Raw genomic sequence first — 12,233 nt, 5'->3', positions numbered from 1 at the left:
ACTCCACCACCTCCCTAGGGAACCCATTCTAGTGCTTCACCACCCTCCTAGTGAACATTTTTTTTCTAATATCCAACCTAAACCTCCCCCACTGCAACGTGAGACCATTGCTCCTCGGTGGTTTGGGCCTCTTGAGGGGGATGATTGGCAGAAATTGCCGAGCACGGAGAATGGTGCCCTGGGCACCCAGAATCCCGGGCCCGTTGGCCCGCGGCCCCTAGTGCTGGCGCCGGACGTGGCGGCTACAGAAGTTGAGGTCGCTGGGAAACGCAGAGCTGCGTCTCGGGCTGTTTGTCCGAGGCACCTGGAGCGGTGCCCGGGTGGGGCGTCCACTCGGGGCCTCAACACCGGACCCTCTTTGTCTGAGCTAATGGCCCCAGTCCGGGACCGCAGAGGGGACGCGGAAACCTCACCTGGGACACAGCCCTAGAGAGAGAGAGAGCCGCGCCGTGACATGGAACACCCCCCCACAGCCCCGCCCCCCGCACACATACCCACACATGCCCCCCACACACACATACACGCACCCACAGCCCCTCCCTGCCCGCACACACACACACGCACCCCCCCACATACATACGCACCGCCCCACATACATATACATGCACCCCCATACCCATGCACCCTCCCCACACACACACAATCCCACTCCACACACACATACACACCCCGCCCCACACACACACCTCCACCCCCACGCACACCCATACACACGCACTCCCCACGCACACCCTCACGCACACCCCCATGCACACACATACACACGCTGTCACGGAGTGGGTGGGGAAGACAAGGCCCTGCACCCCCGGCTTCCTGCGATTCACCATGACTCTCAGCCAGCCAGTAAAGCAGAAGGTTTATTTAGACGACAGGAATACAGTCCAAGACAGGTCTTGCAGGCACAGACAACAGGACCCCCTCAGTTAGGTCCATCTTGGGGTCCCAGGGCATCCCAGCCCCCTTGCGAGGTCAGAACCTCGTCTGCCCCCCAGCCATCTCACCAGCCAGCTCCTGAAACTCTCCCTTCAGCGACCCCTCCCACAGCCTTTGTTCAGTTTCCCGGGCCAAGGTGTCACCTGGCCTCCAACCCCTTCCTGGGTTCTCACGTTACATGCTCAGGTATTCTCCTTCGGTCAGTCTCCCATCCCCCAATGCAGACCATCCCCTGTCAGCATTCACAGACCACAGTAAGAACAGTCCCAGTTCGTCACCCACGCACCCCCCACACGCACACACACCCACGCACCCCACGCACACACACATACACACGCATCCCCCCACACATACAGATTCACACCCACACATACACACGCCCCCCCCCCCACCCCACACACACACATACACCCCACACCCCCTGTCCAGGAAACCTAGATCAAACCCCGGGGACGAGCTGGGCAAACATTCCTCGTTCCCAAACTGGGTTTTACATGAAAATTGGCCTTTTTTTTGTTTTTTTAAATAATAACAAAAAACGTTGTTTTGTCCAGAATTGTCTGTTTCAATGAAAAATGCTCTTGGAAGGTTACCAAAGCAGTCGATTTTTGCCCGTTTTTATCAGCATTTGTTAATTGCCTCCGTACTGGTCACTGTTGCCGGGCATTTGACAATGACGCTGCACTTACCAGCTTCCTGTCTCCGGCCCCACCTCAGCTGCACCCGGCGACCGGCCCATCGTCCTGGGCACTCCGGGGAGGCAGGCAGTGCTCTCACCCTGGCACAGCTGGGAAACTGAGGCACCGCACGACAGCGGCCAGGGCTGCACTACACACTTCCATCGGTGTGACACCCTCACTCGCCCCCCGCCCCCGAGCCAGGCGGTTACGCCGACCGAAGCCCGGGCTGGCCAGCACCGTGTAGCTGGAAGGGCTTCTCCTGGCGACACAGCTCCTCTCTCGGGAGGTGGATTAGCTAATCCCCTGGGTCTCCCAGGTCACAGGCGAGAGCTTTGCCTTCTCCGAGGGGCTCTGGTCCCGCCCGCCGGGCCTGCATCTCTGCCAGCCCCCAGCAAGCAAAGCCAGTGGGTCAGGCTGGACGGAGTCAGCAGATTGGCTTGCGTATCATGGGCTGTATTGTTTTTAGATGAATTCCTGTTGGGTTTCGTTTGCCGCCTGGTGTTTTAGCCTTTCCCAGCTTTTCTCCCCAGCGGCCGGGGAAGAACTGGCCTTGGCTCTGGCGGGTTTGTTTGGAAGGCGAGCCGAGTGTCTCTGGCTTTCGGGGAAGGGCCTGTGGCTGTGCCCGAGCCGCTGATGGGCTTCTCTCTGTGTCTGGCGAGCCCAGGTGGAACCGGGTGGTGGAGCTGGTGGAGCAGAGGAAGGACCATCTCGGCTCCGTCCTGACGATCCAGAACTACCTCCTGGAGTGCACCGAGATCAAGGCGCAGATCCGGGAGAAGCGCCGCGCCGTGGAGGCCAGCCAGTACAGCAGCGGCGACCTGGGTGGCGTCCTGGCCTTGCAGCGCAAGCTCTCCACCATGGAGGCGGCCCTGGTGGTGCTGGAGCCCAAGCTCCTCGAGCTGCAGCAGGAGGGCGAAGCCTTGGCCACCGCCCACCCGGCCCAGGCGCTGACCGTCCTGCTGCACTTCGAGGAGATCAGCGAGGAGTGGGAGGCCTTGAAGAGGACCCTGCAGGGCTGTGAGGACTCGCTCTCCGTGGCCAGCCGGCTGCAGCAGTTCATCCAGGACCTGGACAACTTCCTGACCTGGCTGGTGAAGACTCAGGCGGCCGTGGCCTCGGAAGAGCTGCCCAGCAACCTGGTGGGGGCAGAGCGGCTGCTGAGCCAGCACGCGGCCCTCAAGGAGGAAATTGACCGCTACGAGGAGGACTACACCAAGATCCAGGCGGCCAGCGACCTGCTGGCCCTGGAGGAAGCCGACGTGCCCTGCCTCTCGCTCCAGCAGTGGCTGCAGAAACTGGACGTGGGCTGGAACAAGCTGCTGCAGATGTGGGAGAGCCGGCGGGAGGCGCTGGTCCAGGCGCACATCTTCCACCTTTTCCTGAGGGACGTGCAGCAGGCCGAGGCCTGTCTCCGCAACCAGGTAACGGGCGGGGCCGCTCCTCGCACGCGGCCGGCTCGGCAGGGTCACCGGGGGCACTGCAGAGTTATGGCTAATGCATTGCGAGTGCCGAGCACGACTTTCTAGTTATATCTGTGAGCGATGAATGGCATTTGTTAAGTATCAACGGCTTGTTATTAATTGAGGTGATTGGCCAATTATTGCTAATCCCGCAAGGTCATTAATATTTGGTAATGATTTGTTACGTATTAATTGCCATTGGCTAAGAATTAATTAGCAGTTATTGCCGTTAGCGAAGTTACTTATTGAGCTTTACTAAGTATTTGCTAATTATTCATTGATATCTGATTGGCTCGTTATTACTACAGATCAGTTCTCATGTATTGTCTTTGCTAACTCTTAGTATCTGTTAAGAATGAATTGCTAATCACTGATTTTTGGTACTTGGCTATTTCTAAATATTAATTGTTAATTTATTGATCTTTGCAGACTATTTGGTATCTAAGTATTCATTGCTAATAATTAAATAGTATTTGATCATTGTTGCATTTTGACATTATTAACTGCTAATAATTGTTGCCATTTGATAATTATTAATTGGTATATGCTAGATATTGCTCACTATTCCTTAGCGTTTGGTAATTAGCAATAAATTTACTAGCAAATTATCAAATACCAATGAGTAATTAATACTTAACAAATACCATTAGCTAGCAAATGGCATTACATAGAGAACAATACTTATCTAAGTGCTCGTTATTCCTAAAGATGAATTGCTAATTCGTTGCTGTTCACTCGTGATCCATTGGTGCTTGGCATCTGGGATGGATGATTCGCTTCCCGGGTTCCCAGATGGGCTCTAAAGCCCAATCACTCGCGCCGACGCCACTGAGAGGCCGGAAGCCACAGTAGCTGGGTGCGAGCGGATGATTTGTCAGACTGTTGTTGAGCTGGGACACGGATCATCAAATCGGCCACTTAGTGCATGAAATCAGAGCGTGGTGGGGAGCCCTGTTCCCCCCCGCCCCCCTTCCCTGCCGCAGGACCTTCCGCCCAGCCCAGCGTAGCCAGGACAGCAGGAAATGGAGCCCGGGCTCCGGGGGAGGAATGGCTAATCTGGGGGCTCAACATTGTCAGAGCAGCAACGGGCAGCCCAGGGTCTGGGGAGTCAGGGCCAGCCGTGAGGACCCGGTTCAGGAAAGCACGTGCGAGTTTGGTGTGCATTATGGGAGCACCTAGAGGCTACAACCGAGATCAGGGCCCCATCGCGCCGGGCGCTGCCCAGGCAGAATGAGAAACATGCATTGTCCTAAAGAGCTCCCCGTCTAAACAGGCCAGGAGTGGGAGGGGAAACTGAGGCCCAGAGAGGGAAAGGACTTGCCCAGGGTCAGCCAGCAGGTCAGTGGCGGAGCTGAGCACGGAACCCAGGTCTCCTGACTCCCCTGAAACAGGTGCTCAACTCTGAACCTGCGAGCAAGTCCCACTGACGGCCGGGGGGCTGCGTAAGTGCTTTGTGCGTTCTGCACCCCCCGGCCGTCAGCCGCCCCCCCCCCAGGAGCCGGGGGGAAGGGGAGGCCTAGCTGAGCCGGTCAGGAGCAGTTGGTAGCCGGGCAGATGGTTCCTGGGAGGAAGTCTGCAGGGCGGGTTCCAGCGGAGCTGGCTGCAAGAGGCCAGAGGGATCCCTGCGGAGAGGGAGAGGCTTTTCCGGGGCGGCGCTGCAGCCGGGATCGAGGCTCGGGGATTCACGCTGGTCTCTGGGGGTTCCCCGTCTCGGGCCCCCTTGCGGGGCCCAGCACAAGGGGCTTGACCCAAGGCCCACAGGCTTGGAGCCAGGCCCGAGCCCGGGGGGAGCGGCTCTGCTCCTCTGCTCAGCCTGGCAACGTGGGAACTGGCATTTGGCGCAGCCTGCAGGCAACTGACGCCGACGCAGAGCGACGGCTGCCAGGCGCCTCCGAGCGCAGCTGCCTGGGAGTGGGGCCGGCAGAGAAGGAAAGAGGGGGAGGGATTTTCTATCCCTGGCTTGCGGAGTGGGTGGGGACTAGTGGTTAGACCAGGGGGCTGGGAACCAGGACTCCTGGGTTCTCTTCCCAGCTTTAGCCCCTGACCTGCTGTGCGACCCCAGGCACGTGGCTTCCCCCTCCGTGCCTCAGTTTCCCCCCACCACAGGGGGCCGGTGGGGGGAGTGCGAGGTTGGGGGGAGGTTTGCAGGCTGCCCAAGGGCTGAGTGTTAACCCCGACCCTCCCGCTCCCCCCCAGGCGTCCACCCTGGCCCACGCGGAGCTGCCCACCACGATGGAGGCGGCGGAGAAGGCCATCAAGAAGCACAAGGATTTCATAACCACCATGGAGCTGAGCGTGCCGAAGACGACGCTGGCCCTGCGGGCCGGGGAGAGCCTGGTGCGCCAGGGCAGCCCCTACAGCGAGCGCGCCCAGGAGGAGATGGCGGCGCTCAGAGACAAGTAGGCCTTGCGCAGCGCCTGGCGCGGTCCCCTTCCCAGCCCGAGCCACCGGGCCGTCCACTCCAGCCGGGGCCCAGCTTCCCCGGCCGGGGGCTGCTTCTGCGGGATTCCCCCCCTGCCGCTCAGCCGCTGCCCCACACACACACCAGGGCTGGGACTCCAATCCCCCACAGGCTCCCACAAGCCCCGTGGGCCCAGCTCCCTGAGGGGTTTGGGGCCAGAGCCCCTGGAAATCAGTGGGGGTCATGTGCCAAACCCCCCTGGGCCCGGGTCTCTCCAGGCTTCAGTGCCCCCCCCCTCGGGCAATGGGCAGAGCAGTGCCGCACGGGCGCAGGGAGGAGACGTCCCTTAGGGGCTGGGAGGCGCCCAGAGGCTGCGGTGATGGGCGTAGAGACGCCCGCGTGGATCCGGGAGCCGGTTCCTGCGTGTGTGGGATGCTGGGGAGACGAAAGGCCCTGGGCTCCGGTGGGCACTAGTTTGGGGAGAGGGTGAACTGAAGCCCACAACAGAGCCAGTGAAGTGCTCCTCTCCCCTCCGTGCGGCGGGCTGGGTCGGCAGCTGTCACCCCACGTCTCTGCCGGCCGGGGGCCCCTCCAGCTAATCTGCCACCCTTGAATTGCAGTGACATCGTCAGGATATTTATCCTCGCCCGCCGGCTATTGCCGCCTTTGCGGGGTGGGTTTGTAACGAGTAACGAGGCACTGGGTTAATTGCACCCGCCTCGGCCTGGGCATCGGTCGTCTTCCCCGCTCGTTCCCGCCGAGTTCACTGCCCGCCTCATGGGCGCCCGAACCCCGGAATCGCCTGCCAGGAGAGGCGGTTTGGCCTCATTTGCAGGAATTACGCCCTGAACAAGTAGCTAGTGAGGCTTGTGTCCCTCGGTTCAGGGCCTGCACTGGCTGGATGCGGGGCCCAGTGGACCGGCGCTGGCTGGGAGTCAGCTCTGACCAGGCACCAGCTGACCAGGGTCGCTCCGTTTGCCCAGCTGGTCAATGGGGTCAGAAGCCCACCCTCTGTCCGGCGCCTGGCGAGCCCAGTGGCAGGCGCTGGGTACGAGCTGGCCCGGTTGGTTTGTCTCTGGGCCGGGTACGGTGGCCCAGCCTGGGCGATTGTGGTCCCGGCTGGCCCGGAAGCTGTGGCTGCGGGAACGACGCGACGCTGGCAGGCGTGGGGCCCAGCGATTCCGTCCCTAAGGCTTTCGATGGGGCTGGGCCGTGTGGAGGCAGCTCGGAGGGTCCCCGGTGCCGCACAGACAGGCCAGAGCCCGTCTCCGCCCGCTCGGATGATTGTGGGGAATTCTCCAGAGTCCTCGCCGGGTGCTTTGCCCCGTTTCTTCCCGCCCTGCAGGAGGGCTGAGCCTGCCAGGGGCTGGGAGCTTCCTTCTTCAGGGCCTCCCATCCCCAGCTGCTCCCCGTTTCCCGAGGGCAGGCGGGGAGCTTGGGTTCGCCCCCCCAAAGTGCCAGGAGACAGCGCAGCCGGAGCCGCAGCAGCTCCCGGAGCTCCAAGGAGAGGCCCCGGGACTCGTGGCAAAGCCCGTCCCTGGAGATGTGGGACCATCCCAGGCCCCTCTCGGGACTGCTCCAAGCCCTGCAGAGCTGGTCCTGGATCTCATCGCCTGGGCCACCCTCCCTCCCCAGCCTGGAGCAAACACCCACCCTGGGGTGCTGCTTGGCTTCTTGGCTGTGTCTGGCCGCAGGGCAGTTTCCCCGTTGTCTGTTCAGACTGGGAGCTCTTTGGGGCAGGGACTGTCTCTTGTTCTATCTGGGCAGCTCCTGGCGCAACGGGGCCCTGATCTCAGTTGGGGTCTGGGCAGCGCCCGGTGTGACAGGGCCCTGATCTCAGTTGGGGTCTGGGCAGCACCTGGCGCGACGGGGCCCTGATCTCAGTTGGGGTCTGGGCAGCGCCCGCTATGACGGGGCCCTGATCTCGGTTGGGGTCTGGGCGGTACCCGCTATGACGGGGCCCTGATCTTGGTCGGGGTCTGGGCAGCGCCCGGTGTGACAGGGCCCTGATCTCAGTTGGGTCTGGGCAGCGCCCGCTATGACGGGGCCCTGATCTCGGTTGGGGTCTGGGCAGCGCCCGGCCCGACGGGGCCCTGATCTCGGTTGGGGTCTGGGCGGTGCCCGGCGCGACGGGGCCCTGATCTCAGTTGGGGTCTGGGCGGCGCCCGGCGCGACGGGGCCCTGATCTCGGTCGGGGTCTGGGCGGCGCCCGGCGCGACGGGGCCCTGATCTCGGTCGGGGTCTGGGCGGCGCCCGGCGCGACGGGGCCCTGATCTCGGTCGGGGTCTGGGCGGCGCCCGGCGCGACGGGGCCCTGATCTCGGTCGGGGTCTGGGCGGCGCCTGGTGCGACGGGCCCTGATCTCAGTTGGGGTCTGGGCAGCACCTGGTGCGACGGGCCCTGATCTCAGTTGGGGTCTGGGCAGCGCCCGGCGCGACGGGGCCCCGATCTCGGCCGGGGTCTGGGCCTGATCTGTGTCTCTCAATGCTCCCAAAATGCAATGAGAGCCGGGCGCGTTTGGAGCCAGGAGCCGTTTGACGGTCAGGTCTCCTGCTGGGTGTTTCCACCTCTGCTCCCGGGATCGCTCTGCCTGGAAGCGCCGGCAAGGGGCTGAGCCGCGTTAACCACGCGGTTCCGCGGCAGGGAACCGAGCCGGCGCCTTTCCTTTCTGCAGGAGCCACCAGAACTTCCAGCTGGCCCAGGAGTGGATGCAGCAGCTGAACGATCACTGGGATCTGCAGCGTTTCTTGCAGAACTGTCAGGAGGTACGGACGGATCCAGGCCCGGCCCCGGGCGGCGGCTGACCTGACATCTTGCAGCCGGTCTCCAAACCTCTCCCCCCCAAGCTGGCTTTGGGCTCCCTCGTCCGGCCAGGGCGCTGCCACCCCGCAGTGCCAGGGGGGCCGGGGAGGAGGCGAATGCAGGGGCCGAGGCTGGTGGGAACGTCAGGGTGGGAACCAGGACAGGGGGCTGGGAATCCCCGTTGGGAAATAGAGTCCAGCCAAGTCTCCCCCCTCCCCCAGCTGTGCCCACAAGCGCCGGCCTCGGGGCACGGACTGAGCCTTCGCGGTGCTGGGCTGGGTACATGGCAGCTCAGCCCTCATCTGTCTCCTCGTGGGGACCAGCGGGATGGCCAATGCCCCGGGCACCGCCAGGCCACGCGGGCTGCAGCTGGGGGGCGCACCCAGTTCTGCGGGGGGGGCAGGACACAGAGCTAGCGAGGGGCTGCCCCTGGCAGCCAGGGGGGCGGACGTGGGGAGGGAGGACGGCGGCTGCTGCCAGGCAGAAGGGGAGCCCCATGCATCCCAGAGCCGAATTCAGCCCCAGCCGCTGATTATTTCAGTAGCTAAATGTATTCAGGCTCCTGCCTCATTTGCGTGGCAAGCCCTGCCCCCACCCAGCGCCTGCCTCTAATTAGGGCAGCTGGCACGTGTTTCCAGGCAGCGCGGGCGCTATGGTGATGAATTGTGCTGGGGGGAGAGGGACAGGCCCAGCCAATGGCGCTCCGCAATCTGCCCCCTTTCTCCGAGCTGGCACCGATGCTCGCGGGCAGTTCGGGGCCTGAGCCAGCCCTGGGCACAGCTGGGCATTGACGAGGGGCCGCGGTGCCCCCGACTTTCCTGCTGGGGCCCTTAGCTCAGGGCTGCCCACAGAGCACGTGAGTGTGGGTTGGGATGGAGGCGCATTGGCAGAGCTGGGGGGGGCGGGGAGTCCAGGGCTGGGGTAGCAGGGGGCTATGGGTCTGGAGTGAGGGGCACTGGCAGAGCTGGGGGGAGACCAGGGCGGGGGTAGCAGGGGCTATGGGTCGGGAGTGAGGGGCACCGGCAGAGCTGGGGGGGGACAGGGCTGGGCTGGCAGGGGCTGCGGGTCGGGAGTGAGGGGCACCGACGGGGCTGCGGGTCGGGAGTGAGGGGCCCCAGCAGAGCTGGGCGGGGGGAGCCCAGGGCTGGGCTGGCAGGGGCTGTGGGTCGGGAGTGAGGGGCACCGGCAGAGCTGGGCGGGGGGAGCCCAGGGCTGGGCTAGCAGGGGCTGTGGGTCGGGAGTGAGGGGCACCGGCAGGGCTGGGCGGGGGGAGCCCAGGGCTGGGCTAGCAGGGGCTGTGGGTCGGGAGTGAGGGGCACCGACGGGGCTGCGGGTCGGGAGTGAGGGGCACCGGCAGAGCTGGGCGGGGGGAGCCCAGGGCTGGGCTAGCAGGGGCTGTGGGTCGGGAGTGAGGGGCACCGGCAGGGCTGGGCGGGGGGAGCCCAGGGCTGGGCTAGCAGGGGCTGTGGGTCGGGAGTGAGGGGCACCGACGGGGCTGCGGGTCGGGAGTGAGGGGCACCGGCAGAGCTGGGCGGGGGGAGCCCAGGGCTGGGCTGGCAGGGGCTGCGGGTCGGGAGTGAGGGGCACCGGCAGAGCTGGGGGGGGGGACAGGGCTGGGCTGGCAGGGGCTGCGGGTCGGGAGTGAGGGGCACCGGCAGAGCTGGGGGGGGGGACAGGGCTGGGCTGGCAGGGGGCTGCGGGTCGGGAGTGAGGGGCACCAGCAGATCTGGGGGGGGACAGGGCTGGGCTGGCAGAGGCTGCGGGTCGGGAGTGAGGGGCACCGGCAGAGCTGGGGAGGGCTGGAATAACAATGGGGCTGTGGAGTCACTGGGCCAGGTACCCAGCTGGTGTAAACCAGTGTAGCTGCTTTGCTGTAAATAGAATTGGGCCAGTTTACTCCAGCTGAGAATCTGGCCCACTCTCGGCCCCAGGGCAGGGAGTCGGGATTTGCCCCACGGCTTTGTGGGCCAGCCCCTCCGCGGGTGTCAGCCAGCCAGGCGCCTGTGGTCCCAGCAGAGCAATCCTGGGGGTTGGGCCCCTGCGCCAGGCTCCCCGGCCACCCCCTCCTGTGGCCAGCCCCACCTGCCAGGGACGGGTCCCTCCCAGTCCCACCTCCTGCCCGGTCCCGAAAGCAGCCAGCTGCTGAGGCCAGGTTTGGGTGGCACCGAGTGTGCCAGGGGTCGGCTCGGCCGTGCCCGCGCTGCTGGCTCGGGGACAGGCCAGTGGGGTGAAATGCGGGACGGGGCAGCAGGGTATCGCTCACCGGGCGGGATCCTCCAGCCCTGCCCGACTGGAAATGCTCCGAACACGGCGCTGGGGCCAGGGACGGATCCCAAAGGGCCCTTCGGCCCTGGGAAGCCGCGAATCTCCGGGGCGGGCGGCGCCGACGCAGGCAGATCCAGCCGCAGTGACCCGGGTTCGTTAGCCTGGCGCCCGTTGGAGGGGGGCAGCACAGGCTGCGAGTGCCGGGGAGCGTGGGGGGGGGGTGTCTTGCAGCCCGGGGACAGAGCCATCGCTGGGACATGGACCCCTGCAGCCTGGGCCACATGCAGCCCTCATGCCGGGATGCTGGAAGGGCGCTGGGAGCCAGGACTCCTGGGTTCTCTCCCCGGCTGCCCTGTGTGGCTGGATCTCTCGGGGTCAGTGGCAGGAGTGGCCTGGGGTGTTTTGGTTCCGTTTGTTTGCAATACTTGGGGGAGCCATTGGCAGGGCCCAGAGAAAGTCCTGCTCCGGGGGTCAATGCTGGGTCGCACCCGGGGGCCTGACACCCCCCCACAACCCCTCGGGGCACCAAAGGGAGGTGAATCCAGATCCTGGGGTGTCCAGAATTGTCCCCAAAGCTTCCCCTCTGCCTGTCTGTCCCTCCGTCCATCCCCAGAGCTACCCCTCTGCCTGTCTGTCCCTCCGTCCATCCCCATAGCTACCCCTCTGCTGTCCCCACACCTACCCCTCTGCCTGTCCTCCGTCCATCCCCATAGCTACCCCTCTGCCCATCCCAGCACCTACCCCTCTGCCTGTCTGTCCCTCCATCCATCCCCATAGCTACACCTCTGTCCGTCCCCGCACCTACCCCTCCATCCATCCCCATAGCTACCCCTCTGCCCGTCCCCGCACCTACCCCTCTGCCTGTCTGTCCCTCCATCCATCCCCAGAGCTACCCCTCTGTCCATCCCCACACCTACCCCTCTGCCTGTCTGTCCCTCCATCCATCCCCAGAGCTACCCCTCTGTCCATCCCCACACCTACCCCTCTGCCTGTCTGTCCCTCCATCCATCCCCAGAGCTACCCCTCTGTCCATCCCCACACCTACCCCTCTGCCTGTCTGTCCCTCCATCCATCCCCAGAGCTACCCCTCTGTCCATCCCCACACCTACCCCTCTGCCTGTCTGTCCCTCCATCCATCCCCAGAGCTACCCCTCTGCCCGTCCCCGCACCTACCCCTCTGCCTGTCTGTCCCTCCATCCATCCATCCCCAGAGCTACCCCTCTGTCCGTCCCCACACCTACCCCTCCACCCATCCCCATAGCTACCCCTCTGCCCGTCCCTGCACCTACCCCTCTGCCTGTCTGTCCCTCCATCCATCCCCAGAGCTACCCCTCTGTCCGTCCCCACACCTACCCCTCCACCCATCCCCATAGCTACCCCTCTGCCCGTCCCCGCACCTACACCTCTGCCTGTCTGTCCCTCCGCCCATCCCCAGAGCTACCCCTCTGTCCATCCCCACACCTACCCCTCTACCCATCCCCATAGCTACCCCTCTGCCCATCCCAGCACCTACCCCTCTGCCTGTCTGTTCCTCCGCCCATCCCCAGAGCTACCCCTCTGTCCATCCCCACACCTACCCCTCTACCCATCCCCATAGCTACCCCTCTGTCCATCCCCACACCTACCCCTCTGCCTGTCTGTCCCTCCATCCATCCCCATAGTTACCCCTCTGTCCATCCCCACACCTACCCCT

General features: G+C 64.4%; 1 protein-coding gene across 2 annotated transcripts in view; it reads left to right on the top strand.

Annotated features, from left to right (window-relative positions):
• The window catches only part of SPTBN4 (spectrin beta, non-erythrocytic 4), a 71,844-nt gene that overhangs the window by 29,139 nt on the left and 30,472 nt on the right, over positions 1 to 12,233 (top strand). The window contains exons 16-18 of one of the 2 annotated variants that reach the window (XM_065571630.1): positions 2,278 to 3,034; positions 5,270 to 5,472; positions 8,148 to 8,238. In XM_065571630.1, the coding sequence (XP_065427702.1) occupies positions 2,278 to 3,034; positions 5,270 to 5,472; positions 8,148 to 8,238 (1,051 nt within the window). Of the gene's footprint in view, positions 1 to 2,277; positions 3,035 to 5,269; positions 5,473 to 8,147; positions 8,239 to 8,763; positions 9,132 to 12,233 lie in introns of those variants that run through there. The other variant, XM_065571631.1, reaches the window with a different exon arrangement.

This window comes from Chrysemys picta, chromosome 17, assembly GCF_011386835.1.
Source record: "Chrysemys picta bellii isolate R12L10 chromosome 17, ASM1138683v2, whole genome shotgun sequence".
NCBI classification, from domain to species: domain Eukaryota; kingdom Metazoa; phylum Chordata; order Testudines; family Emydidae; genus Chrysemys; species Chrysemys picta.
Note: the sequence above shows the minus strand (reverse complement) of the source record. Positions and strands in the feature narration are given on the sequence as shown.